The 24,973-nt window shown below is 39.4% G+C and overlaps 1 protein-coding gene across 7 annotated transcripts in view; it reads right to left on the reverse strand.

Annotated features, from left to right (window-relative positions):
• Positions 1-17,394, reverse strand: part of ehbp1l1a (EH domain binding protein 1-like 1a) — a 59,107-nt gene extending 41,713 nt beyond the window's left edge. For 2 of the 7 annotated variants that reach the window (XM_079671701.1, XM_079671700.1), the window contains exon 1: positions 17,094-17,377. In XM_079671701.1, coding sequence (XP_079527827.1) covers positions 17,094-17,197 — 104 coding nt within the window. In that variant the 5' untranslated portion in view covers positions 17,198-17,377. Of the gene's footprint in view, positions 1-17,093 lie in introns of all 7 variants that reach the window. The other 5 variants (XM_079671699.1, XM_079671703.1, XM_079671704.1 and 2 more) reach the window with 5 other exon arrangements.
• Between the last annotated feature and the right edge of the window lie 7,579 nt (positions 17,395-24,973).

Genomic DNA, 24,973 nt, shown 5'->3' on the forward strand with positions numbered 1-24,973 from the left:
TTACAGTCCCTTCAGACAGACAGGTAGCAGCACCTCCCACTTTACTGTCCCTTCAGACAGACAGGTAGCAGCACCTCCCACTTTACTGTCCCTTGCTATGCAGGCTTTTCTTGGCTTGTTTGAAGGTGAGTGGTGATGAACAATTTACTAAACTGCCAGTGCCTCGAGTTTACAGCTAATTAGCTAAAAGACAATAACACATATAGTTAACTAAGGTAGGCTAACTAAGGTAGGCTAACTAAGGTAGGCTACCAGCTAATGGATAAGTTAGCTCAAGGTTTAGCTAAGGCAATTTATCATGGGCATACAGGCTAATGTACTGTACTTAAGGGGAGACACTACAGGTGAATACAGTAACATGTGTATCTAATAACGTCATCACAATCGCCACATTGATATGCAAATTAGTGGAAAAAAGTGTCAAAATACAATACTTTAATTTAGGTAAAGGGTGCGAGGCCGAACTCTTCAAGTTAACCTAAAGTGAAGCACTATTACAGGCATGTACATAGTTTGATGTTTTTATTTTTATTTTGTAATTGTTACGTTTATTCAGGTTTGTTTTGTGTTCGTATCTTTTATGTGACTTTCTACTTATTTTTATGTTTTGGGAGCTGAGCTGTGTGATTTTATATTTGATGTATCTCTCTGTACAGTACTTTGGTCTGGAGGTTTTAAAGTGCTATATAAATAAAGTTGGATTGGATTGGATACTACAATAAGGTAAAGAAAAGAAGTAGCAGTAGCAGTATCTATATACAAAGTGTAACATGAAGAAAGTAGTGTGGTAGCAGCTAGATAGCAGAAGTAAAAGTATTTAGTATATATAAGTATAGAGTTATTTACAGATTGTACAGTATGAAATAGTCTTACTAGGAAGTAGCAGCCAGAAATAATAATAATCATAAATCATAATTGCACTAATACAGAAGAGGATTAGGGCAACATGCACTTATTTTTGTTCTAATATTAAAGTCAGAATTCTGTTTGAATGCATAGTTATTTCTTTTGCGAGTACAACTTAACCTTACTGATAGAAACAAATACAACATAAGAGACAAATCCTCATAAGCCCCAATTAGAAATAAGACAAATTAATGGCAAGAATATAGAATGATCAACACGACCAGCAGCTTCACTCCCAACAGGACTGAATCCATGTTGTCAGTTGGCCTTTAAAGAGCTGGGGGCCAGTGCCTCCCTCTCATGTTGCACGTCTCAAAGTGTGTATGGGAGAGAGAGGTTGTGAGAGAGAGAGGAGTGAGAGTGACAGTGAAAGATAGAGGTCAGAAATAGATGACAACGTCAGCCTCTCTGAACTTCACACAGGCTTAATATCAATCCTACACCTGCTGCTCTATTTATCACAGAGCTGATCCTGGGCTGCTGCAACAGGCTGGCCTCCTGATGCAGTGTTCCAGTGCTCAGCAGAGGGTAGATGAGTGTGTGCAGGGTGCAGCTTCTCAAGACAGAACACATATCGTTTACCAACCCTCAGAGACTTGGTGGCTACATATTTAAGTGTTGGTTAGAAGTATAAGTGCGTTTAAGCTTTCCCCAGAGGTGGGAGAAGTACTCAGATCTTGTACTTAAAGAGCATCTTGCAGGTTTTAATTTTTTCTACATTTATGCTTAAACTTGCTTGAAAATTACAATTAAAAAAGTGAATGCAGGATTTGGTATGTTTTACGAGACATAAGGCCAGGAATTCAGAGGGAAAGGAGCAATTTTGAGCTCTGCTCTTAAAAACGGCTTTTTTTTAAGGTCATACGTCAAACGCGTCATATTACATCACGCAGGGGACACATCTCCGCTCTCTGACCGCGGGTATAGTAGAGTTGCGTTGAGTAGAGCGGTTGTGTTTTAAGGAGCTGGTATTTTTCGGTAGTTTTACATTGTATTTCACCATTTGTAATCATGGTGCACTATTGTGTCTGTGCAGGTTGCACAAATACCAGCCTGTCAGGACATTGAGTCCACAGTAAAAAGGACCGGAGCTAGTGTTCGTTCCTGGGTGCGTTGTGCATCCACCTCCCTGCAGCACATACTCTCCACAGCTTTATCAGGAAACCGTATTACTTCTCTCTCCCCCCCCCCCCCCCCCTTCGCTGCTCTCTCTCTCTCCCCTCCGGTACACGGCACCGTAAGACATAGTGTGGAGTTGCATTAGGTAACGCTGTGGTGGCTGTACTGCTCCAGCCGTCTCCTTTGTGTTTGTTTGTTTCCCCCTGTCTGTGTTGTTTGTGTGTGCGTGGTGGCTGTCACTCCTGGCTCCCGGCTCAACCTCCACTCACCTGCTGCAATCAGCTGTGCACCCTCCCCGACTACACACCTGCTTTCCATCAAGCCATTTACAACGGCATATCAACGGAGGCTCCACAAACTTTCTCCGCCAGATCATCAAGTATCAGCCGTATCTCGCGTCTCTCCTCCGGTACACAGCACCTTAGTGTGGAGTTGCATTAGGTAACGCGAGATACGGCTGATAATTGCGCATTAGTTTCTTTTATGGATCAGTATCAACAGTCCTGCCAGTAACATTACTATATTATTAATGCTACTTTAGTTATAGCCTGATATATGATAGCTAACTTTACAATGTTGTGATGTGACGTTAGCTAACATTCTGTAGCTAACGCCGGTCACTCACCAAGATAGCTGCCCAGTTCTCCACTGGTTCTCCTCACACCACAGCTCAATTTCTCTCCGATGGCCGTTATTTCTTCTAATCCTTGGCTGCTCCTGGTCTCTTGGGCGCCTAGCAGGCTCATAATTATAAGGTTGTGGTCCGTCATATGCATTCGAATATTCATGTTCAACTTCTTCTGTGTCTTCTGTGTCGAAACTAGCATTGGGATCCATGTTTATTAATACGTTAAACCGGCTGCTCTCCCCCTTGTGTCCCCCGTGTTACGTCACACGCGGGAGGTCACGTGCCGAGGCTTTTTTATGCGGAAGTGAACATTTCTTACAAAAACGACGCCAGATGTCACTGTAGTGCAGGGGTGGGGAACCTCCGGCCTCCGGGCCGTATACGGCCCGCGAGACCATTTGGTACGGCCCTCGATGTCATTTATAAACACACGCAAAAAAGAAAAAAATTGAAGCAATCTAGACCGCAAAAAAAGAAAAAAAGCGAGTGCCTGTTTTTCCTGGCCAAGATCAGGGTCCTTGAACACAACACGAGCCGAACGTGTCATCACGTGGTATGTCTCGTCTGACAGGGGTGCAGTTCTGACGGAGAGCACCAGAACGCTGCTCCGGCACTTCAGAAATTGCAGTACCCATAAAGAGCCGTACACATGCTGCAGTTTTTGCATGGCTGTGTCTTTAGTTGTAAGCCCAGTGGCGTCTGTTCATCTGTCATACTGATCATACAGTCAATAACTTTGTTGTTATTAGCATCTGGTTAGCTAGCTATGCTAACGAATATAAGAAGCTTTTTCTCCAACCAGTAGGTAAAGGCACATCTTTATCATCATCTTTATTGATATCTTTATTTATTTTATCTTTATTTATCTCTTGTTATTTTGTTTTACTTGCTTGTAAGCGCTTTGAGCACCAGGAAAAGTGCTTTATAAATGTAATGTATTATTATTATTATTGATATGATCATTATAGTTATAAAAAAATAAGAGAATAAAGTAAACAGGTATAAAATACTATATGACAGTAAAACAAATTTGTTATTAATAAACAAGAATACACTTCAAAAGGGGAGTGATTTGTAAAATATCCATAAAGAAAAAGAAAATCTGCGTACAGTTCTGTTTCATATGGATGTTGAGATGTATCTATAGATCTCTTCATTTTGCTCTCAAAGTGCACCAGATTGATGCTTTTAACTTAAACATTTAAAAACAAATCTTCCCGGGGGAGCACGCCCCCCGGACCCCCCTAGAGGGTGTGAGGTACCCCCCCACTTAAATCATGTCCACATGGATAGGAAACTAAATACATTTGCACACATATTGTGTCCATATCTTTCTGTTTTGGTGGTCATGCCACACCGTGCACGTGCATGCATGCGCGAGTCATGGTAAGATATCTGGATTGGTTGCTTTTTCTTTGCACAGCATGAAAGAAAGGCGAAATGAATGGGCTGTGATTAGGGGTGGGCGATATTGAAAAATATAATATCACGATATTTTTCAGGCTATATCACGATAGACGATATTTATCACGATATTTTTTCATGTCGGTTATTATGGTTATTTTTCAAGTTACTTAACAGTACAACCACCTACAAGATAACAACAACTAAAATAAAAAGGAGTAACAGACCAAAATACCATTTCAAACTGGTTTTAATTCTGCAATGAATCCCTGAATGAACAATTCAACAGGAATTTTGATATGGCTTCCTCAGTGTTCAAGTAGGTAGGCCTACACAACAAACGTTAACTCTGGTTTCTTCAACAGGTAAAGTGCACTCTCTTGCTAAATAAAATAAAATATTCAAGGCACAGTTTCTCAGTATAACAATTCACTTTCTGTTTTAGATAGCACTAGCAGTGATGTAACATCAATAAAACATGAAAAGGAGAGCAAAACATACATATGTAAAACATAACTAAGTTAAACATAAAACATCAATAAGGAAAAGTCAGTGCCAAACAATTCAAATGTAAACTTTAGACTTGAAGTGCAATCAAAGACTTTAACATAACTGAACATCTGTTTCAAAAGGGAAAAACAATATAAATACCTTATTGATAAAATAAAATATAAGCCAACAGAATCAACCAAGACAATAAATGAAGTGCAATACTGTCTGAATCCTGACGAGACAGCTTGGTTTTTACTAACTGTTATCAGTATTTAGTTGCTTCGGCATCATTTTGAAACGTGTATTACAATTAAATCACGGTAAAATAGGTTCATTTTGTCGTAGTTGGTTTCCACCACAGTATTTACATGGATATAAGTCCCGCCCCCTCTCCAGCGCGTCCCGTTTGAATGACAGGAGTAAACACAGCTTACAGCCGCTGTGAAACTCCAGCGGTTAGGGTGAGAATATTCGCATTGCGTCCGTTGTGAACGCAGCTTGTCACGCAGTTCGGAAACCACTGTTCTGACGCTTTTAAAGCAACTTCGAGATTTTAACAGTATCAGGGGCACGCAGGCCATGGTGGCCGTAGGATGTACAATTATTTTCGGGGCTTCACGGCCAAACAGGCCGTCATGGCCGCCGTGAAAATCCTCCTGGTGCACTATCACGATAGATATGATATCTCTGAAAAGGCATATCGTGGAGACCTAATATCGTCTCTACGATGTATATCGTCATATCGCCCACCCCTAGCTGTGATCTTAGTTTTTTTAAGCTGAGGTCAATCATTTGTACGGCCCTCGGAGGATGTTGAAAAAATTGAAATGGCCCTTGAGAGGAAAAAGGTTCCCCACCCCTGCTGTAGTGTATATTTCTGTATATTTTTTTGGAAAATCTAGTGTATTCATCATTTTCCTACACTTTTATTCACAGGTGTCTTTAACCTGGAAGTTGCTCTTTAAGTAAAAGTAGAAGTACCAGTGCAGTGCTCATTGAACAGTCTGGCACAAATTGCCTAAAGTCCTTCGTCCAAGGTGTTATTGTGTGCTTTGTCAAGGAACTAAAGCAAGAACCAAGCTTTAACCAGGTATCTTTCATTTCAAACTACCCAGTATTTGAGTTTCTTAGAGTTGACACTTAGCTAACAAACCATAACTTCACGGTAAAATCACGAAACAGTTGTTGCTAATGCTAGCCATGCTAACTGTCATAACGGTTTTAATGTTATGTTGGCAGTGAAGAAAATAAGTGTTCTTTATAAATATCAGAGGTGCGAGAAGTACTCAGATCTTGTACTTGAGTAAAAGTAGAAGTACCAGAGTGTAGGAATACTCTGTTACAGTAAAAGTCCTGCATTCAAAATGTTACTCAAGTAAAAGTAAAAAAGTATTCTCATCAAAATATAAGGAAAGTAGCGACAGTAAAAGTAGTCATTGTGCAGATTGGTCCATTTCAGAATAATATATATGATATGTTTTATAATGATTGATCTTTAAAGTGTTCTCAAAGCTGGTAAAGGTGCAGCTAGTTTGAATGACTTTGTATACTGCAGGGTAGCTTGTGAATTTACTCCAGGTGGAACTAAATTCTGATTCAACACTTGATTAGATTTAGAATTATTTACCATCATTCATCCAGATCTGTGAAGTAACTAAAGGTATTAAATAAATGTAGTGGGGTAGAAGTACAAAGTAGCAGCACGTTGAAATACTCAAGTACAGTAAAAGACTCTCAAAATTGAACTTAAGAACAGAGCTTGAGTAAATGTACTTAGTTACTTTACACCACTGCCTATATCATTTTGACACTCGCCTGATGGCTACACAATGTTTGTCTCCGTCAGTTTGAATGATGAGGGGTTTAAGCTTTATCCTATGATGGAATGCTGTATGGTGTGATGAGTTGTCGATCATCCAGTTGTTTTGAATACTTGTACTTGGAGGTAGGTGACTTTTGTTTATCAGTTAAAGGAACTAGCTGATCCACATTTCACACATTCTTGTCATTGATAACCCAGACGTACAGACTATGATCATGAGTCACCTGAGTTATATTTTATATTTGTTAGTGAGGAGCAAATTATGTATACTTACTACTGAGTAGATAAGTATTGTTTAAATCATCAAAACACATCATGCTTCTTATGAAAAAGTGTTAAAAGTACAATATTTCCCTCTAAGAGGAAGTGAAGTAGAAGTTTAACTTATTCAAGTAAAGTACAAACCACACAAAATATAACTTAAGTCAAGTATTTGAGTAAATGTACTTGGTTACCTTCCACCACTGTAAAATGAATGAGCCTCCTTTACCAATCTCATCCTATTGTATTCAGATGTGTTCTATAGAAAGTGTTTTGAACTGTGAGTGTGCTATTTCATTATAATTAGGTCAACTTCCCACCAGTCCCCATAATAGGGCAAGAGACTAAAGGGCTGTACATACAGAGAATTACTAAATATTAATAGAAGTTGAGATACTAAAGTATAGAATGCATAAATGGAAGTGACTCCAAATGTTCAAAAATACTTCAATAGTTGTGTAAAAAATAATATTATTTTTGATTACTGTAGTGTTTATTAATTTTAGAATCTTCTGCAGGAGTTGATTTAAAGAAGAAATATATCCTTATGAAACAATGAGGACAACAAATAATAACATCACTTTGTAACACTCACACTACTATTGGCTAGCGCTCTAAAACATTGTACGTGATGCTAAGGCATGGCCGCGGGAAGGGGGGTGCTGAGGGCGCTGCAGCACCCCCTAGCGGCAGGCAGGGGGTGCGGAGCTCCCCTGTCTGAATTATTATTTGACGGTTATTGCTGCTCCCGCTGTGCATAATCTGTGTAATATGTAGCCAATAAATTCCACATTGTTGGTAAAATAATATTTTGGCCTGCCCCGAATGTTTTTTCTGTAGCCCCGGACAATTCTCCCTCAATAATATAATACATTAACCGTGCTTTACGTGAACCTCATGAATGACACTAGAGAGGACGGTAGGATTGTAATTTCCCGTGTTCAGTGAATGCAACAGAGGCAAGACATCAGACCAATCAGAGAGTTGCATGGAAATAAAAGTGTGCTTGTGTCATTCAAGCTCGGCTCAGTGTGTGTGTGTGTGTGTGTGTGTGTGTGTGTGTGTGTGTGTGTGTGTGTGTGTGTGTGTGTGTGTGTGTGTGTGTGGAAATAGCGCATTTAGTGTGTGTGTGTGTGAGAGAGAGAGAGAGAGAGAGAGAGAGAGAGAGAGAGAGAGAGAGAGAGAGAGAGAGAGAGAGAGAGAGAGAGAGAGAGAGAGAGAGAGAGATGCCAGCAGGGACCGTGTTGTTAGCATCTGGTTAGCTAGCTGCACTAACGGACATACGGAGCTGTTTGTTCCACAACAAGCTGAAGGAGAGCTCTCCTCTCAGACTGAGAGGCTCAGGTGAGCTAAAGGACTCACTGAGTGTTTAGATAGTTAACTTTAGTCTAAGTTATCTCAGTGGGTCTCAAACGGTTTGGTCACAAATTATTCAAAAGATTATTTCCGCGGCACACCCTCACATGATCATTATAGTTATAAAAAAAATAAGAGAATAAAGGAAAAACAGTTATGAAATACTATACGGCAGTAAAACAAGAATACAGTTTGAAAGGAGAGTGATTTGTAAAATATCCATAAAGAAAAAGAACATCTGATGACAGTTGTGTTTCATATGGATGTTGAGAGAGGTATCCATAGATCTCTTAATGTTGCTCTCAAAGTGCACCAGATTGATGGTTTTAACTTCAATATTTAAAATAAATCTTCCCGGGGGAGCATCCCCCCGGGCCCCCCTACAGGAGGTGAGCTCCGCTCCTCACTCGTAAAAAATAGCACTTTACCCCTGCCTATATGCCGTGAGCTGATTATCGAGCCTTCATTGTAACAGTCGCGGGTGTACTGTGTGTTTGCGTGTGGGGAGTGTTGCAGTAGAACTTTCCACTGTAGTGCCCCTGGTGCTCGCGCTTTTGTGCGTGCTCTATAGTGCCTGTAATAGTGTTCACTGGAGTCCAGCACCTCAGCACCCCCACTCAAAATACCTTCCCGCGCCTCTGCGCTAAGTTGCGGAACATTTCTAAGCAGTTGACCAATCACACCAGAGCCGGCCATAGACTGTACTGTATATGGTGGAAACAACAGGCCAAGCCTCTGTTCAAAGAAGCACATAAGAAAGTCCCAACACCCCCGATAAACATGTTGTATCTTGTGTCATTTTTTTAAAAGGGGGTTGTGAGGGTGCCAGGTTTTTCACCATCATGCCAAAACAAGACTGTCTGGCAAATGAAGACTTAGTCAGAGACACTGTACAGAGGCACTGGCTGGATGAATACACAGTTGTTAAGAAATAGATCCAGAGTGTAACTCCCCCTGAACCAGGAATTGTCCATTTCCCATTATTGATGATGAGCAAATAACAGTATTTCACACATTTCACTGCTTAACACCTTTGCTATTGTTATCAAATCAAAAAGTCTTCCAAGACTGGCAGTAGCCAATAGGACTGGGACACCGTGTGATCTCTATATCTATTCATGTTAAACATTGCAACATTATGGAATACTACCAAGACAAGCAATCTGACTAAATGTAAGGACTGATTCAATACTTGGGTTGAATCATAATTATTGGACACCTTAAAATAAACTGTGGCTTCACAAATCCAAATGATGACATACTAGTAATAATAAGGAGAAGGTTAATAAAAAGTTTGACTAACTATGTCAAAATTACAAAACCAATAGCCACTTCGATATTGGACATGTAGTGAAATGAGAGTTATATAAGAGTTTAAAAATATGATTGGCAAACATAATCTTTTGTTACATAACATAAATACATATTTTTGACAGGACATTTTAAAGATGAAAACAACTTCTCAATGTTTAGGCTGACATATGCTATGTTAAGTCGTTATTGTCCGAAATTGAGTCAAAGTCCCTCTGTCCTCAACATCATTAGATAATAAGATACATTTATAAAAAAGTATTATATTCCTATAACAATGATTATTATGATGATATAAATTATGGAGTGGTCAGTAAGAATTGTTACTTTGTATTAGGGCTGTGCGATTATGGCAAAAATCATAATCACGATTATTTGGGTCAATAATTGATATCACGATTATTTTGACCATTTATTGAACTTTAAAACAAATAATATTTTACCAATAAACAAAATCAACAAATATGTTGGAACGCACTTCCAAAACCATACTAAACAATATATTAATATGATAAATAAAAATAAATTAGACCAAAATAAATTAAATCAAATATGTTGCAGTGCACTGTCACAACCTACTGAAAACTCCTTAACATATAGCCAACCTTTTGGTAAAACATATTCAACATATTCCACTCAGTTAAACGTTGAAGGCTGGCCAACCTTCATGGTCCAGAAGTAACAGGAAATACATGTTGAACTACAATTTAAGACCAAATAAAAATGTTTTGGCCACCATGGCAAATGCTGGTAGGGCTGCTCATGTCATCTCTTAAAGATTTTTTGCAAGAAACGCCAGCCTGTTTACATGTTCTGGTTTCAGAGATGAGCGCAGGCAGGTGACAATATTGCCACCTGTACTGAAGACCCTCTCTGAGGAGGAACTTGTGGCAGTGCTGCCACATATGACACAGGAAAAAAAGAAAAGGCTCTGAACCCTTTCTTTGCCATTATATAAAAATGGTGTTGCTACAAAAGTATAAATTAGGCTTACTAATAAGACAACTCAGATCTGAAGCTACACAGGAATCTGCTGCCAAAGTGAAATAAAAAAGACAAAATTAATAGAATCAAACCCATTTTTTGTTGCATTTTATTAGAGTATAAAAAGAAATGCCTTTAAAATAGGATGCAAGCAACATTTTCTTAACCTGAATTGATAATAGACTATAATCCATTTAAACAGAACAGATCTTAATGTTTGCATTCTTATACCATTTTGTACAATAATTATAATGAATAAGTTCAAACAAACTAAAACGTACAGCTGATTAATAACGGTATCCAACTTGAGTTTGTATTATATCAAAAACCTGTTGAAATGCTACTGTTATTTTTACTGTCCCCCAAAAGCGCGTCGGCAGCATCCAGGAAGGCTTCTTTCACAACGTTGCCGTCTTTGAAAGACTTCGGTTGCGTTCGGATAGTTTAAAAATCAGCTCCTAAGTTCTAACCCTATCTCCTATTCCTTGACCTCTGAGTGAAACGTCACGGGGTTAAGGGATAGTGGATAGGAGAATTCAAAACGACTTAGGAGAAGAGACTGCGGTACTTTAGAGAATCCGAATGCACTTTCACTATCCGACGTGTTTATGATGCGCCAGCGGACGTCATTGTGTGCGTCTGCTGCTGTGGGGAAAATATAGAAACTACAGTTTTCTATACAACAGACTACAACATGGATGTTTAATAAGAACGACGGACTCATCTAGAGACTCTGCACCGTGCTCTGATGCTGTTGCTTTATGCTTTATGAACAACAGAGAAACATATTCTTCATGACCAAAATTGGAATTGAAATAAAAAATGAAAGTGAAACTTATGCTCGTCACCCTCTCCCTCCGGTCCACATTAATACAAATGATCCCAATACGTATGATTGTATGAAGTATGAAAATATCTTAAAATCAATACAAATGTATTTATTGTAAACGTTAGTCCTTAACACCTATCACTGCGTATATCACCATTCAAACATCTTTTAAAAGTTGAACAAACCCCACACAGCTCAGTGAAATGTTGACTTTATTTGATCATTTCAGTAAAAACTAACGTTCCTATTTCTCTTTTTGATTATAATACTGATGAACGTTCAAAACAAAGCACTTTTGCAACTTACCACGTACGTTTTAAAATGCTTAATAAGCACCGTAACTTTCATGATATAATTTATCCGTCATAATCGTTTGTGTCCTTGAACGGCCGACTGTTGTGTGACGGCAAATGCTGCGGCTGCAAGGCATTGTGGGGCAGCATTTTCTCCTCTCCTTTCGGTTAGGGAGGTCCAGTGGTTCCTAAGCTAAAGGAGGTTATAAAGGAAGTTTGAAACCTCCTTTCCTATCATTCTAGAGAATTCGAACGGCACTTATCATGGCTGCCACTGAGGGACTTCCGGGTCATTTCACTCGGTTAGGAAGGTTCCTAAGCTAAATGGACTATTCGAACGCAACCTTCATGTGTTTCGCAAGAACGTGACTGACACGACTTATCGTGTCAGTCACAAGGCTGCTATCATGCTATGGTAGCAGCCTTGCTCTTGCTGTTGGGCCTGGTGAAAATGCACTGCTGTGCATTTAGCTGTCCTTTCAGGTCCCTCACCTTTTGGGAGCGTAGGGCAGAATTAGGAGGGAATTCCATCTTGTAGCTTTTGTGCACTGTTTTGAAATGCCGCTCCTAAATTAGCCACACTTGCGTTGCAGATGAGACAGATGGACTGTCAACTTGTCGGTCACTCCTTTTGACACGGACAACGTCAGCGAAATAGTGCCCACTGCCCACCAGCCACGCCCCGACACATGGGGTGACGCCGGCCAATCACAAAGCTTTGATGCGTTCAAGTGCATTATTCTGGCACAGGAAGATTATGTTACAGGACATTAACGATAAAACAGAATATTGTTGTTCTATTTTTAGACACATCTCGCGATCGACTGGGAATCTCCCCGCGACCCTTCTTTTTAACGAGTTGCTGCTCTTGTTCTGACATCTTCGCTCGCGCTGAACACTCACAACACATTTCACTCCCACCCAGGGCCGCCCCTCCCTACAGGCCAATCACGCAGGCTGCATGGGGCCCCCGCACAGAGGGCCTCAGCTCCTGTGCGCAATTCTCCGCTCAGTTTTCCGCGCACCCCCCGCGAGAGTACGAAAGAGGTGACAAGGGGAGCACGTCTGTAACCCGACACCGTTGCAATGAATCGACATCTGACCAATCACGGCTTTGATAAGGCCACTAGTGCAGGTGAAGAGATGACGGTGAAAAGACAGTTTCAGTCCGGCGCAAGCAAGAGGGGAAAAAAACAAAAAATGAAGAAACTAGAGCATCACTCGAAGGTGGGTTATTGTATGAGTCAAATGTACAACTTGCGAATGTTGTATAAGTCAAATTGCCAATTGCCATATTAAAACATCAGCTGCAATTCAGGACATGAAGAAGGCAGTCTCTGCATAGCATATAGGCTAATGGAGATGCAGTTATTTCCAGCATTCTTTATTTAACATTCATTCAAGTATTTATCTGCTAATGTACAGGAGGAAGAGTGATAAACTGTCTGTCTAGTTGGCTTACATAACAGTTAAAGTTTACAGCCTAAAAAACATGGAGCATTTTTTCCCCTTTTATTCATTTGTATGTCAATTTGCACATTTCATGGTGATGCTCAGCCTCTCCCTTTGACTCCTAACAGTCATCATCATGTCAACCACAACACAGAGAAATACTGATAGAAATGTGTGTGTAGTTGTTGATACATTGCTGAAAGAGGGAACTACATTTGAATACAGATTTAAGAAATATCAGTTTTTGAGCATGTAATAAGCATGTTTTGTCTTGACTATATTACAACTATATTATAATAATATAATATGGTATTTATATTATTGAATTGATTATGATTATTAGTAGAAGTAGTTTATTTGCATTAATTATATTTTTAATCGTTTTGAGGCTAGTATTTGGCAGGAAATGCAGACGTATTCACATGTAAACGCATACTGAACGACATACATGCACATTTACCATTTACCTCACTGTATAAAAAAGTAACTGTGTTGATAATAATAATAAACAGGAATTACATTTGCAAAGTAGCCTACTTTGTTTCCCAAAAAAAATGTTTCACTCCTGTCGGTTGGGGGGGGGGGCCTCATCTCACAATGTCGCTTGGGGCCCCAAGTTGGCCAGGGGCGGCCCTGCTCCCACCCCACGTGGCCAAGTGGGCTTTTAGGGAGGGGTGAAAGCGCACCCAGCTAAATAATCGTATTTTGTCAATTATGCTGTTTTCATAATCGTCGCAAGCCATAATCGTAATCGCGATTAAAATACGATTAATTGCACAGCCCTACTTTGTATAATTTAAAAGTAATCGCATAGTATCACAATATTCACAAAATGTTGCTATGGCTAACTGTCATATTTATCCAAGTATCTCTATTTATCAAAATGATGAGTTAAAGGTAGTGTAGGTAAGAATGGAGAAACCAGCTGGAGTGCGCTAGAATTTGAAAGTACGTAGCTGAAAAAAAATCTGCCCCTTCCTTCAGACTTCCTTCCAGAGCCCCTCCTCCAACAAACACGTACGCGCACATGACCAATGAGGGCACGAGATAAGTTTGTGCACAGATGGAAGGCTGACAGGCAGGTAGGCCATCCAGTTATTTTAGCCGGGCCGGCTCAGATGATTGGTCGTGCTTTTTACAGTACTACGGCTTCCACAGATGACATTTTTGTATGGATTTTTTGTCAAAGCACTTAAGATATTCATTGCTATCGGGATGTTAAGAGCATTCCATGGAATATAACAAAAAGTGTTACTGAAATAAATTACATACCCCACCTTTAAGATATAAAACATTTGTGATATAAGACACTTGGATGATCTCTCAGAGACATGAAGAATTGCTAATGATTGAAGGTTTATCCCTGCCACCGTGTCCACTGGAGTATGAGAAAAATAAAGACCACTGCTACTGGCAAAGTAGAGCCAGCAAATACAAATATGAATTAAAGGGGCCCTTTTATGTTCATTTTCAGGTTACTATACCTAAGTAAGTCATAGATTTGACTCAACAAGAGTACGTATGTCATTACTAACATCTACCTACCCTAACAAAGCTCATCAGGGACCCTCACCTCAAACATCACTCCAGAACTCGTTTAAAAAATACACAATTTCAATATCATAGACTATATTGCTTCCCTTTCCATTGTATGTGTAATATAATGTACTATTGTAGGCAATGGGGCAGAGCATAGCAGAGAAAAAGCATAGATCAAGTGTGTCAATCCTGTGGATCACAACCCTATGACGGGATCTCGCAGTGACATGTTGATACTGGTCGTGTGTATGAAACTTCTTGGCTAGCACAGAACAGAGTCACAGGAAGTGAGGCAAATATACAAGCCAGGGCTGGAGGATTGGAAACACATGCTGACTGCATCATGAGCAATAATAATGGAATTAAAAGAACTACAGTGCCAAAACTGAAGCAGTCAGGCCAACAGCTAATACACTAACAACATATGGTTGTTCTTCAGGACTCTGATCTACACCCTATATGTACATTGGGTGTGGATATCATCAAGTGTTTGATCTGATTGTGAGCATGATCAAAATGACAAAGCAAGTATTAGGTTAGGGTAAGGCCTTGTTTTATCAGGGTTAGGTTGAACCTCAATATCTGTTTTGGTAACCAACTAAATATCGTATGAAAAACAGTCTAGTATTAAAAAGGTGCCACTGAATATGATCTTCTTGTTGCTCACACAATTTCAAAATAAAACTAAAATGTCTCAAACTATTTCACAGTTTTTGCCCGGATGGTGCAGATGGGTAAATACATTTAGTTAGCCACAGGCACCCCTAACAGATTTGATCCGACACCGTGTTTTTGGTTTTGTCAACAGTCTTAACTGTTAAGATTTTCATTTTATACAAAAATGTATAAATATACAAAAATAAACATTCTCACAATGTAAGCTAAGAATATGTTGCCATTTTTGCTGGTTAAATAACTTAATTAATTAATTTTCAAAATATTTGTGACAGACAAACAACACTGACTGACCAATCTGTGATTTATATAAAAAGACACATTGGTGATGTCTCTACCAACAGGGCAAAGCTAGGAAATAGCCCCAGGGACCCCAAAAGCTAACATCTCAAGGGTTAGTTGTACTTGATTTGAATTGCGATTCAAGATTTGTGTTGTAGTTGAACTATCAAAACAATTCAATAAATACAAATGATGAAAACTGGGTGAGAATAATGCTCCATAGCAGTAAAATACAGTAAGGTCTTCAGGGAAGTAACTTGGCTTGGGAACCGATGGATCATGGGTTCAAGTCCCGATAGGACCAAAAAAAGCAGTGTGATACTGATAGCTGGAGAGGAGCCAGTCCTTGAGCAAGGCACTGGTCCCCCGGCCACAAAAAAACTGCTCCTTGGCACTGGGAAAAATGTACATCTCTCCATAAAAATGCATGTTTGTGCATATCTGTATTTAGACCTAATGTGTACAATAACAGAGTGAAAAACTGAGTTTCCCCTGGGGGGTAAGTAAAGGCTCATCATCTTCTTCTTCTTCTTCTTCTTCTTCTTCTTCTTCTTCTTCTTCTTCTTCTTCTTCTTCTTCAGTACGGGGGAGGAATATGAACCCCAGCCCCCCCCCCCCAACCAGTTATTCTGGGAATGGTGACTAGTCAGAAACATTGGATCAGTTGTGGGATGGCACTGAAGGGGAGGTTTTAATGTATTATCTCATTGTTCTAAGACGGTGTGGATGACCACATCCTTTCCCCACCTGACACTAGATTTAAAAAAACACTTTTTCCTACAAGCAGTGGAGGAAAGTAACTAAGTACATTTACTCAAGTACTGCACTATTTTGTCAAACTTTTACTTTATTTCCATTTTAGCTTCTTTATACTCCACTACATTTTGGAAGCATTTATTCTACTTCTTAGTGCCCTACTTTTATTTAACTAGTAGTTACCAGCGACTGTTTACATATGAAAACACATGACATCTTTATATGATATAATGCAGTTGTGCAAATTGTCTTAATATTAACAGACGACAAAATGTAACTGCTCTTGTATTTATAAGCAATTAAAATAAAGAATAATTTCATATTCCATAATAATATAATACTTTCAAAACAGCCATGGCACATAATAATTTACTTTTGATACTTTAAGTACAATTAGCTGGTAATACTTCTACACTTCTACATCTTGAATTCAGGACTTTCACTTGTAATGAAGTATTTTCAGACTAAAGTATTTCTACTTTAGACTCAGTATTTATTTATTTAAAAAAACAGATGCGGAAGTAATGGGGCGTGCCATCTGAAGTTGTGTCACCATATTTAGATGATAAACCTTCTTAGCACATTGTGTGGCAAAAGCCACCGCTTGTCTGGCATTTGTATACTAAACCATGCAGCGGCACGCAGTCCACACGTGAACAGCCCTTAAAAAACGTGTTTTTTTATGAAAAGCTTAAACTTGTATGGATGTTTGCTTCCGCCCCTTAGTGTTAACAGTGGCGGGTGGTAATAATGATGGAATAACAAGAAAAACTGAAAAAAACATGTAGATTTTGTACTTTTGAAAACTGATGAACTGGGTATATCCTTCAAATGCCATGTTGTTCTGTGGCGTATATTACTTGGAAATTGTACTATTTTGCCAGTATGGCATCACTTTCTCTCCCCATAAACGGCATTCCAAGGGTTTCCTTTTGTTATAAAACGCAACACATATTAACTATTTAAGCTAGAAGTGTTACTTACCATTTCTTTGTGCATTCTATCGTCAGCTCTTGAAATGAAGCAGCAAACTGGAACTTGGATGCTCTCTTTCCGACCCGCTGAAGCCGCTTCCACACCGAAGTCATGGTGAGGTTTGTCAAATTACCTCTCAAAGACACGAAGAATACTAATATTTAATGGTTTATCCTCGCCACCGTGTCCCTCCGCCGGGACCTGAACGGGGGTACCAGAGAGAGAAAGTTCAGCTGCTCCGCTGACAGCTCCTCCGCAGCGGTGTGGGCCCGCTCCTCACCGGCTCCGCTGCACAGGCTACAAAACAAACACACCCCTCCAGCTAGCATCAAGCTAAACAAGATGAAGCGGAAATGACAGGTTTATGACTTTCAAAATAAAGGCCCTGTTGAATGCAGGTCGTCGGAGCTGCAATATTATCTATGACGCAGCAAAAAAATCTGGATTTGTTTTTATGTCAAAACACAAAGATGGTGTTTCAAAGGTTTCCCCACACTGCCAAAAACACAATTCCAAGAAATAAAAGCCTTTATTAAGCCTTTTATAATGTTAATGTTAAATATCAAATGTACTTAACATACTAGGCTATTGCATATTTTCAATTTCTTTTAAAAGGTTAATAGAAAACAAATCATCATCTTCATACAGTAAAACTATGTATTTCAATGACTAGTTACAAAAACTTGATTCTGAGTATAGAGTTCCTTTTTTAAATTGTGGAATGTATTCTCCCCCCAGGGCAATACAATACAGAGATACAGAGGACAGGATTTCAATGTCCTCGATCTAATCAACAACACATGACCAGCGGCAAGTCAAATGCTCCTTTTTTATAATATCATTAGGCCTATTATATATTTTTTTTCTTATTTGCAAAGAGCAGTACATTTGAAAAGAATATAATCAGCCAATGTGTGCAAGCATTTTATTTCTGTAGAACATAAAACTGATGTAGGAAAACCTTTAACTCGAGTTTGTTTATTATTTAATTTGATTTAATCTAATTTAAAATGGCATTCTTTTCACCCCATACATCCTGTTACGCTAGCTAGCGGCTAGTGTTAATCATTGCTGACGTAACAGAGCCAAGATGGTTATTGGGCAATTAATTCACTAAACTTTACAAGTCACGCTACTATGACCTTATTCTGCAGGATTATCTGATAACAACAATGGAATGGTGGTAATACAAACAATAATGACAGTCATTGTTTCATATAAAAGGATACAACAGACTCCAGCAGATGACCTAAAAAGCGCACTGTAACGTGTAACTGATGCAGGACTCTATGTAAACAGTCTGAGAAGAGCCAAACAGTGATTAGTGAGTTCCCAAGAAGCTGTGTTGAACGGTATTATCAAGGCCTGACTGCAAAACACAAATTACATGCGTTAGTGTGTCAGGGAAAGTTTCCCTGTGTCATGAGTCCCCCTCAGCTGGGGGGACTTTTCCAGTTTAGCCCCGGGTCTAAATATAATCTGTCGCTTCTGACACATAGAGCAGCTGGGAATATAATGTCACACAAACACACAACAGAAATAAACACCCTGTTCACACCCAGAATGAAACACATTTGAATCTCATATCAAGCATTGAAGTTATTTCGTAAAGCATATTTATGATGTATCTATAAATACAAGTGTATTTAAAGGATTAGAGGACTTCCTCTCATGCAAATGATCTATACTTCTTGGCATACTCTGACCCTGTTGCTACTATAACATAATTTCCTCACAGGGATAAATAAAGTTCAATTTGATCTTATCTTATAAGGAAAATGCTTGATTTAAGTTTCAAAAATGTCACATTAGACATTTAAACAATTGTAAGGATACAACATTATAGATTGGCACCATTTTTAAATCTTTAATTACTCACCTTAATACCTAGGACACTGGTCACTTCTATAATAAGAGCCATTTTTGTTATTTCTAGTACACAAGTGTAATTAGTTTCAGTACATTCATGTCATTGCAGAATTGTATTTCACAGGTTGTTGTTTTAATATGTTAAGCTACTGCATATAAAGCTGGCAGGTGATCATTTTCTATTTTGAAGGATAAGAGTTTGTGCTGACGCAGTAATTTTGGGTCTAGGAACTGGGTCAGTCTCTGAATGTGTTTAAATCCAATTCCAAACATTCAATACAATAAAGGGAGGAATTTTTACGTTAGTCTTTGTAATCATGCATCACAGAAATATGACTTTTGCTTTGGAGTTGCATAAGGAAGCTGTCTGGGTCCCCTACTTTGCTCTCTATACATGGTGATAGTATCACATAATACAATCATCATTCATTTCCATAGCAACTTATTCAACTACTGTATGCATTTCTAGCCACAAGACACACCTTGTCTGGGGTCTACAATAAATGAATGAATGAATGATGTTGAATTATGGCTCCTTTTAATCAAATAAACTCATCAAAGAAATAGTGTTCCTTGTCCAATGTACAATGAACGCTTTGTGCGTAATCAAAAGAATGTTGAACTGAATTTGAAAAAATAGTCATATCTCTGTTACCCTAAATTAAGTTAGAGCCTGGGGTCTTGCTGCATTCTCCCCTGTCTGAGGGAGGGTTGGGGGAAGCGGGATTGGTCAAAGTTTGGAAATACTTCTGAACAAGAATTCAATGACGTTGGAATCAGTTCTTTTCAAAACATGTTGTGTTTACCCCCAGGCTAAGTTCATTTTGGCAAATGTAAGCACACCCATCACACTCTGACGCGGGGCAAATCAAGCTGAGATTGCCCAGAGAGGATGGCTGTCCTCCACTTAAATTCTAGAGTGGTTTGTTTACAGTCAGAACGCAATCGACCTCCATGTTTTAATCCGAAAAAAGTTGCTTGTCCATTGCCTGTAAATTTGTCATCTGTGTAAACATGTATTTCGAAAATATATCCGGCTGCATGATATTTCATCCTATGTCCGAATTGTTTTAATTCTGCAGTATGTGTGCATGAAAGATTTGGTATGTGTGAGGTTATGGTAACGTCGATGTTGCAATAAACCAAAAACATTGCAGTTTAAGCTGATAAAAAGGTTAATAAAAAAGTGATCCTTAATTGCAGGCCTCTGGTGATCTGCATGAAATATTTACACATTAGACAGAATCATCCAATATTTTGATTGTGTAATTCTTAGGAATGCTGGGCAGAGCACACCATTACTTTAAAGACAAATACTTTGGCCAAAGGTAAGCAAACATATAGTAAATAAAATTGGGCTAAGTATCGAGCCTTGTGGAACCCCACATGAGATCAAACCAGAGGAAGAAGATAGAACAGCATGTTCTGTGTTCTACTGATTCCATAGGTGGACAAGATTGGACCATATTGGTTATAAAGACATTCTTTCACATGGTTTGATTCCAGTACATGCTGTCCTGTCCCAGTACCTAAGTGATTTATCTGGCTCCTGCGCTAGCCATTGGTGTTTTCCGTTATGTGACTGAATCTCCCAGTCAGAGACCGTCCTTCCTCCTTGTCTCTCAGCTGTTTACTGTACAGACATGCTGGGAAACAGCTGCATTTGGGCGAGTAAAAATAAAGCAAGAAAGAAGGAAGAGCAGAGGGGAGTCTCCTCGTGTGGGAATAGCAGTTTTTTTAACTTGGCGTTCTACCAAAGCTCCGTCATGGGGAGGTTATGGTTGTCTGAGAAACTATTCTGGGAATTGCATTTCCTGTATCCTGTGTTTCAGTGACAGGTTTAATTTGTTAATGAATGTCTTGTGTCACATTAAACAGTAGTTGACCCTCCATATAGAAACCTATACTGTAAGTGCTTAAAGAATGTTAACTTTGAAAGGACTACAAAACAGCCCTGTTTTTTAGTTTGATTAATTAAAAAAGATCAGTTCAGGGTTCATGAGTGGTGGAGGGGGCCATGGTGGCAACCATGTAGTGAATGAAGTGTAGTCATTCCGAAACAATCCACCTACTGTCTGTAGGCAAGCCACGAGTTGGTGTTCATCCTGTTTTGGAGTCCAGGGCATTGCAATGAAATTGAGTGTACACTTTGACCAATATAGTACAATGCCAATATTGACTTTTGGTTTTCTTTTGACATAAGCTTACTTAAAAAAAAGTAAAGAGCTTACATTATTCATTTCTAGGTATGAGTGAATATGTACGTGAGATCCCAATGGTGGAGTAATCAGATCCCTGCTTGTATCATGCCCCACAGATCCATCTATGACCTTTATAAAAATAGCCTTGCTAAGCCAAACACCTGTGAGCTGTCTGTCAGAAGCACAGAGAGGGCGACAGGCAGCAAAAGCATGCACCCCACTTTTAATAAGGCCACTGAATAGTGTGCTGTCCCTGCAGCCGTGATGCAACCATACAGTCACATGTATGACCTTTGAGCAGACTTCTACACACCATGATACTACGTACAGTATATGTCGTTAAGCCACATTATATATTTTAATGATTTTCTTTTCATATACCGTGGTCCTGGAATAGAATATTGTTCTACGTTATACTTCCTTGCGGGGATAAAGGATTTGTGGTGATACCGTATAAATGTTTTGGGCAGTTATTACAGCATTTTATAATGGTTGCTATGCCATTTCTATGGGGTTCAGGACAGTTTATAAAATAGTACTGAATGGTTGCTAAGTTTAATGTTCATTTATTGTTGATGTACAGTTTTTTCTACAATTCAAATGTAATTCTGAAAATCTTTTGTCTTACCATAGAACACTGTTGAAGCTTTTAGGTGTCTGGAAAAATGCAGTTGCTAGCAAGTGGCTAAATGACAAGGCTAAACAGTTAACACTGGCATGCCTTTAACTAACTGGTGGTGATGTGAGCTATGCAACAGTGAAGTACAGTATAGTTTATTGTTAATAGCTTAAAGTTAGCTTTTTACATTTGAATTACGGCTCAATAAAAGTGTGGTTCATTTCCGAAGATATTTTTGATTGAAACTAAATATTTAATTATCATTAACATTTGTATGCCACAGATTTGTGTGCTATGATTAAACATCCAATGGAAAAATCCCATTGGCTTTTGTGTCAAGGGAACCAGTGCAATGTTAACTTCCAAGTTTGGCCTAAAAAACCTGTCATCCCTGCAGACTGCAGTAATTATGAATATACAATACATAATACAATACATAATAATACAGTACTGCAGGCTGTATTGTATATTCATAATCCATCGGTTCAAATAATTGTCAATGTCATTTGACCCATTGTACACATAAAAATATTGATCAGTACAGCTATAAAGTTAAGAGAAAGTAGTATTACTAGCAGTAAGCTGGAGGCTAACAGTCCAGAGCCAACAGCTTCCAGCCAACAGATCGTTCCCCTAGGGGCAACATTCTGTTGATCACGTGACTCGGTAAGCTTTGAAGCCGTGATGGGGACAGCAGTTGTCGGGGGGATTTGTCTCTGTGTTTGACCCAGCTCTAAGGAGACTCATGTGTCCGATGACCAGCCATCACAAGGCTGTCATGACCATCAGTCATCTCTGTGTCTCTGCCGAGCGGTTAGCCTTAGCACAGCCGCAGACTGATGACTGGAGGAAGAGGACAATAGAGGCACTCAGCCGAAAACCCAAACAAGCATTTCTCACCAAAAGAATATCTATCTATTCTTATGCATATTTATGTATACTCTACTCTTCTTAATATTTAGATGTGGAGTGCTGAAATGTAAGAATGTCATTGTACAGTGCAACTTCCTGTTATACATACTGTATGACAATACAATATCTTGAAAATAGCTAATTATAGGGCAAAGTGATCCTGCCAAGCTAAATTCTGGGTTTAATTTCTAAAATTCCAAGATGTCATTAAAAACATGTTGGTTAAAGACATGGATAATAAAGACGGGGAGCAGGGAACACTGTAAGTACTGTATAGCTTCATAACCTTTTTCCATAGCCTTATCTCAGAGCAGTTTCTTCGTGTTAATATATTTATTATTTTCTGTCCATATTGTACATTTTACAAAAAATATGGACAATATGGATGCATGGACACATGAAAAAACTAGCATGTGTAGTTTGCCATGTGCTCTGAACTTAATCTCGATTTGGAGTTTGGAGGTGAAATAAGGTAAATCCACGAGTCTCATTATCAACATCATATGTTTGTTGATAAAAAATTGCACGCCTTTAACCTAGATGTAAATACTTGAAATGTCAAGGAGGTGACCTAAGAAAGACTTGATATCACACTTGAGGAAGCGAGTGTGTGTGTGTGTGTGTGTGTGTGTGTGTGTGTGTGTGTGTGTGTGTGTGTGGCCTAGCATTACTACACTGGTAATGCGGGTTTACACAGTCATGTGTGGGGACTCACCTCCCTTATGGGGACAAAATGGAGGTCCCCATAAGGGGATTCATTCATTTTAGAGTGAAGACTTGGTTAGGTTTAGGGTAAGGTTAGGGGAAAGGGGTTAGGCATGTGTTGGTTAAGGTTAAGGTTCGGATAAGTCTCCAGGAAATGCATGTAAGTCAATGTAATGTCCCCTGAAGTGATGTATCCATGGTGTGTGTGTGTGTGTGTGTGTGTGTGTGTGTTGCCAGGGAGGGGCAGTGCTGGGCATAGGCTGAGATTCATGGCGGCCCCCTCCCAGTCCTCTGTGCCTTATACAAACACAGCCATAGTAGAGAACACACAGCAGGCCTCTGTGCAGTGTGAACCTTCAGTTAGACGTTGATTAAAGGACCATTTTATTTAAGTGTACCGTTCAAAAGGATCTGTGCAGAAGAGTGTGGGATCCTCACTTCAAATCATTTTTCTGAAAAGCTGAATATGGTCTTTTTATGTGTATGGGTGTACTGTTTATGTTAAAAGAGCAGTGGTGGAAGAAGTAATCGACACACACAAACGCGCACATGACCAATGAGGGCACGAGATAAGTTTGTGCACAGATGGAAGGCTGACAGGCAGGTAGGCCATGCAATTATTTTATTCGGGCCGGCTCAGATGATTGGTCGTGCTTTTTACAGTACCACGGCTTCCACAGATGACATTGTTTTATGTATTTATTGTCAAAGTATTTAATGTATTCATTGCTATCGGGATGTTAAGAGCATTCCATGGAATATAACAAAAAGTGTTTCTGAAGTGAATTACGTACCCCACCTTTAAAGTACTAAAACTAATGGCGCATTTCCACTACAGCGCGTTTTAAGCGTGCCGTGCTGTGCCCAGCCCGTTTTTGGTTGCGTTTCCACTAGGCTTAGTTCCGGCTAGTGGGTACCTTTTCACAGTTTTCTGGCTCTCCAAAATCGAAGTTCTGTCCGGGCCAACAACCGGGCTGAGTATGCTAAACTAGTGAGAGAATCGCTGGCAACTACAACTAAAGGAACATATTTGACCGTGATTTAATTGTAATACACGTTTCAAAATGATGCCAAAGTAACAACATACTGATACCGGTTAGTAAAAACCATGAATTAATGCTTTGAAAAGTCTGCAGACAGACGGCAGGCGAAAAACCTTTTAAAATGCGTGTTTTCTGAATAAAGCTAACGCTGTATATGCTCCGACCGTCTACACTCACAACAACGGCCTACAGACATAAATAAACCAGCGACTGTATTCTCCATGACACAGATGGTTTGTGCTTGTTTAACTTTTGTCTAGTTTATGAACATATATGAGGAGCTGTGAGCTCCGAGTGCTAACGGCTAACGGCTGATGTTGGTTTTGTGGTTCGCATTGAAGAGGACATCACGGCTCCGCCTACACTGCCTTACTATAGATACTTACTGCCCCAGCTACTAAACTGTAATGGAAACGCAGCATAAATTGAGCCTGGCCTACCAAGGCCTAACTATCCGGCAGTGGCTCAGTCAGTAGGGGCTTGGATTGGGAGCTGTGGGGTCGCCGGTTCAAGTCCCGACCAGACCTAAAAATGGAGTGT

This window comes from Notothenia rossii, assembly GCF_949606895.1.
Source record: "Notothenia rossii genome assembly, chromosome: 3".
NCBI lineage: Eukaryota > Metazoa > Chordata > Actinopteri > Perciformes > Nototheniidae > Notothenia > Notothenia rossii.